The sequence below is a fragment of the Lactuca serriola genome, chromosome 5 (genome assembly GCF_051521515.1).
Source record: "Lactuca serriola cultivar US96UC23 chromosome 5, Lser_US96UC23_V15, whole genome shotgun sequence".
In the NCBI taxonomy this organism is placed as follows: domain Eukaryota; kingdom Viridiplantae; phylum Streptophyta; class Magnoliopsida; order Asterales; family Asteraceae; genus Lactuca; species Lactuca serriola.
Genome location: NC_136412.1, coordinates 149,078,408 through 149,083,159, shown reverse-complemented (window position 1 = coordinate 149,083,159; position 4,752 = coordinate 149,078,408). Strand labels below are relative to the sequence as shown.

General features: G+C 28.6%; 1 protein-coding gene across 1 annotated transcript; it reads left to right on the top strand.

Annotated features, from left to right (window-relative positions):
• Positions 1-1,950: 1,950 nt before the first annotated feature.
• On the top strand, positions 1,951-3,653 carry LOC145051286 (putative F-box only protein 15). Its single transcript, XM_078999353.1, has one exon. The coding sequence runs from the start codon at positions 2,090-2,092 to the stop codon at positions 3,212-3,214; it is 1,125 nt and encodes a 374-aa protein (XP_078855479.1). The 5' UTR covers positions 1,951-2,089; the 3' UTR covers positions 3,215-3,653.
• Positions 3,654-4,752: the final 1,099 nt, after the last annotated feature.

Here is a 4,752-nt window from a genome sequence, read left to right as displayed (position 1 = left end):
CTTTAATGTGTTTTTTATGAAGTATGTTTTAGTTATGAAGTGTGTTTTTTACATATTAAGTTGTGTTTCTAGGTATTAAATCATGTTTGTCGTGATTTGAATTATTAACTCGTGTTTCTAGGTATTTTAAGTTTTAATTTATTGTAACTTTTTTAATTCAATATGAAATGCTTGTGTTCTAAAAAATATAATTTATTTGATATTAATTGTTTGTGGTTTAAAAAAATAAAATTTATTTAATATTAATTATTTGTGTTTCTAAAAAAATATAATTTCATTAAATTTCAAGAAGAAAAAAAATAGAGTGCTAGGAGTGCGTGTTACCACTTCATATGGAATGTTAAGAATTGGATGAGAGGTGAAAAACAAAGAAATAACGTGACACTAAAAAAATGATGTACCAAGATGTTAGGAGTATTATCATTTCTTCTATCCTTAGGATCGATTGTGAATTAATCAATAACTAGTTGTGAGACCCTTGTATTATATGAGTTAAATTAAAAAAAATAAATAAATATAAATGTCAAAATATCTGACAACTTTGAATTTATAAAAAAATAAAAAATAATGAATTATTATAATAGAAATGTCTTTTATCTTTTAAATTTAAAGAAATAATTTAAATAAATAAAAGAGACTAATAAACTTTAATTTTGAGAATTTTGAAATTAAAATGTGAGTTCATTAATGAAATTGATATCAATTTATTACTATATTTATTGCAATTATTATATTAAAATATTATGTGAAATTTAATAAAATAAAAAACTCATAAAACGACACGTGGAAAAAAATTAGTTCAAAATAACCACAAAATAACATTTGATAAATTGAATAAAAATATAACAAGTGACAAAAAAAAAATATCCATTTATTAGAGATGAATTTACCATGTGGAGAAGCTAAAACTACACATCAAGAGTGCAAATCAAATATAATTGACGGAGGTTAGTGTTTTCACATTTTTTTTAATATTTATATATTTTCGTATTAGTTTATAACCAATGGAACCACGATTACAGAATTAATTTAATTTGGATAGCAAAAATTTATAATTATTAATCAATAATTTTAAATAAATAATTTTAAATAAATTATTAATTAAAAGATATACCAAAATTTTAAAGTTAGTTATAACTTTAAATTTAGAGAAATTACATATCTTTCTATCATTTGTTTCTATTTTTCCTCCTAACATATCAAATGTTGACAAGTGGATTAAATGATTATTAATTTCATTAAATGTCTAATTAAATGTGACACATGTCAACATTTGATATGGTAGGAGGAAAAATATAAAGAAATGGTATGATGATATTTAATTTCTCTTAAATTTATTATATAATTAAAAAAGTAAATGTTTCTATAAAAAGTTTAAAATCTATTATTTAAAACTTTAATCTCATTAATTATGATAGTGATTTGCCTAATATATCTCCTTGATACATAACATAATATTAATGTAAAGTATTAAAGTGACACATGACAAAAATAGATTAAAACTATTCTTTTATTAATATAGAATTAAGTTATGTATGTTTTTATAATTTTCCATTTTTACAAAATATTTGTTTAACAATTTCACTTTCTAATGTTTCCAAATACTGGTTTTCATATATGTATAATTCTAAAAACATATAAACATTTGTTTTTAATATATTCATTTTCATAAATAAAAAAACACTCTTATATATAATTTAACATAATATTTTAAATTATATGTCGTACTTAAAATTTTAACGCTCTTCAACCTCTACTTTCAACTAATTTTGTAGCCCGTCTAAAATATCAATACTTTTGTTAAAAGTAATTGATTTGTGGATCATTATTGTATAGTTTTTTATATATAAAAGTTTGTTGTATATTTGTTTTTATTCATATGGTTATATGAAAGATATATTAAGTTTATGTTTGAAATTGTGGTCAAACCAAAATTTTAAAATGATCGTTGCGATTTGTGCGTTTATTTGATGGGGCTCAATTTCGCATGCACTCGCCGTTTCGACAAAAAAGGGTCTCCACTCTCCCCGATCTCTTTTCATCACAACAACATCAACAACAACCCTAAAAACTATTACCAGAAATCAAAATGTCAGACCATATACCTTTCCATATTCAAGCGGAGATCATGAAAAGGCTTCCTGTCAAATCACTTATTCGATTTACGTGCGTTTCAAAAGCATGGAAATCTTTGATCGAGAACTCCGAGTTTATTGCCAATCACATCTTCCGTCCACAGCATATGCTTGTAACCTTCAAAGATCAAAAAATTGTTTCTTTTGTCGACGAGGACACTTTCCCCGATCAGGGTCTAGTTCCAACTCTTCCCCGGTCAGTTCACCAGCATTCAAGAATAGTCGGTAGCTCTCAAGGCTTGTTGTGCTTCAACGCTTTTACTGATTCGAATCAACCTAATCTAGGATATATCCGCAGGACATATATGACTGTTATTTGGAATCCTTCTATTAGAAAATCGATTGTTCGCAATGTGTCTATTGAGTTATATGAAAACGATGAAACAGTTCTTGGTTTTGGAGTTTGTCCTCTTACTTATGACCCTATGATCATGGTGATTACGCAGTTTCATAAGTGGCCTGTAAAAGTCGGGTTCACTGGCCTTTGGGACGTGAAGGTTTATAGATTGAGCTCTGCAAAATGGAAAAGCTTATCTAGAAATCTTCCAAGTAAATCAGTTCGAGTTCAATGTCCTCAGGTGATTGTTGATAGGTTTATCTATTGGTGTGCAGAGCAGAGATTGACTATAGATAATGGGTTACGCAGGTTTCATAATGTGGTTATGTCATTTGATATGACTAATGATAGTTTTAAAGTGGTAGACCTCCCAAAGAGTTTAGCATGCCACCCTCTAAAAGACTTGTCCATTTCTAAACTAAAGGAATCTCTTGCCATTCTTGAATACAATATAAACACCGGAGTTTATGATGTATGGATGATGGATGTTGAAAGATCGTTTGCAAAGATGTTCAACATTACGGCACCCCATGGATCAATAATGGGATTTTTGAAGAGTGGCGAACCTATAATGGATGTGAAAGTAGATGATGCTTCTGAACTTGTTGTTTGTAAAACCTACACACGCTGCTCAGACCATTTCACTGATCTTGAGTTTTCTAGAACAAGTGATATGATGTCTGTGAACTCTTATGTGGAAACACTACTTTTCCTTGGTCGGTGTGATTGTAATGATTATTGACATAAATCGAGGATTCGAAGACAAATTTTGTAATGATTACTGACATAAATCGAAGATTCGAAGACAAATTTTGTTGCAGGCAATGGAGTCCATATTAGTTGAAGTTGATATATAATAAGTTAATTGGCCTATGTAATAAAGGAGCTTCAAAGTGTTGTTAGTGGTATGTGAGTTACCATTTTTGATAATAATTTAAATGCATTATATATAAATTTATGACGTGTTAGCTCTTAGATCAATGTTTCTAACATTTTTTTGGAGCAATATGCATAATTAATTATGTTTGGTTAGGCCTTGCGAAGGTCTCGTGGTGATTGGAGGAAAGAAACCACCATGCACACTACCTCAGAAGTCTCGTGGTGATGACTTGGAGCCACGATCGTGGCCTCATGACGTATATACCATGAGAGACCATACCCAATGATCTTTCTTTTTCTTCTCTGTTCCTCTTTCTTCATCGTTCCTTTATTTTCTTATTGTTGTGGATATACCATCACCATTCTAGAAGGAGATTGTGATGAGGTGGAAATAGATGGGGGTTGAGGTGGAAGGAAACCACGACTATTGCCATGATATACCTACCCTTCGGCCTTAATGTTAGACATTTTCTTTGGTATTGTCATTCGTAGGTTTTTAATTTAATCCGTTGTTTTTTTCAAATGTAGATTTCTTCGAGCCTTTTCCATAAAAAGGTGTTTCCACTTGAAATAAGTATTTTCTTGTCTACATATGTTATAAAGTCGATTTATGTTTTTATGATTTAAGTACTACAAATGATCATGTGGAAAGATTTACTTCAGGCATTTAATTCTTATAATTTGGCAAACATGGAGATGAAAGGTGTTTAAGTTGAAATAAATAGGTTTTCTATTATCGTAAATATTCCTTTATGCTTCCATTCCTCCAAAAGGCTTCAAACTTGAGTATTCATTGAGACTTCTGTCCAAATGTTTATCTTCTCTTACATCAAACCTACCACTGATTACATATTTTAGAATTGTCCGAATATGGTTTAAAGTTTATTGGGTTATAACTTATATATATAGTTGCTAATGTATCATCTTAACTCAAAATTGGATGCATTGATGCATATTAACATAACTAGGTGTGAGGCCCGTGTATTATACGGGTTAATTTAAAAAAATATATATTAAACTGTAAATAAAAATTATTTTTAATATATAACTTTAAAATAAGAAAGAAAAAAAAATATATTTATTGTCATTTAATATCATATATATGATATTTAATAATTTACGTATAATAATAGGGATAATTTTTTATGTGCCAAAAACTGAAAGAAAACCAAAAATTGACAAGTGGTTAATATTTATTTCAAAAATACCACAAAATGACAAGTGTCAAAACTCATGAGAGATTGACATGTAGCAAAAAAAACTTTCATTTATTAAGGAGGATGCTAGTTCGCTATATCTATGCGAGAGCATTATTATTTTAAAAGGGAGGGTTATTATTTTAAAAGGGAGGACAATAACGAATTTATGGTGGTAGGATATTGATTTATTTGAGGTGCTACT

Excerpts from the sequence above, each read along its gene's own strand:
- LOC145051286 (XM_078999353.1), top strand. The coding sequence starts at position 2,090 with ATGTCAGACCATATACCTTTCCATATTCAAGCGGAGATCATGAAAAGG.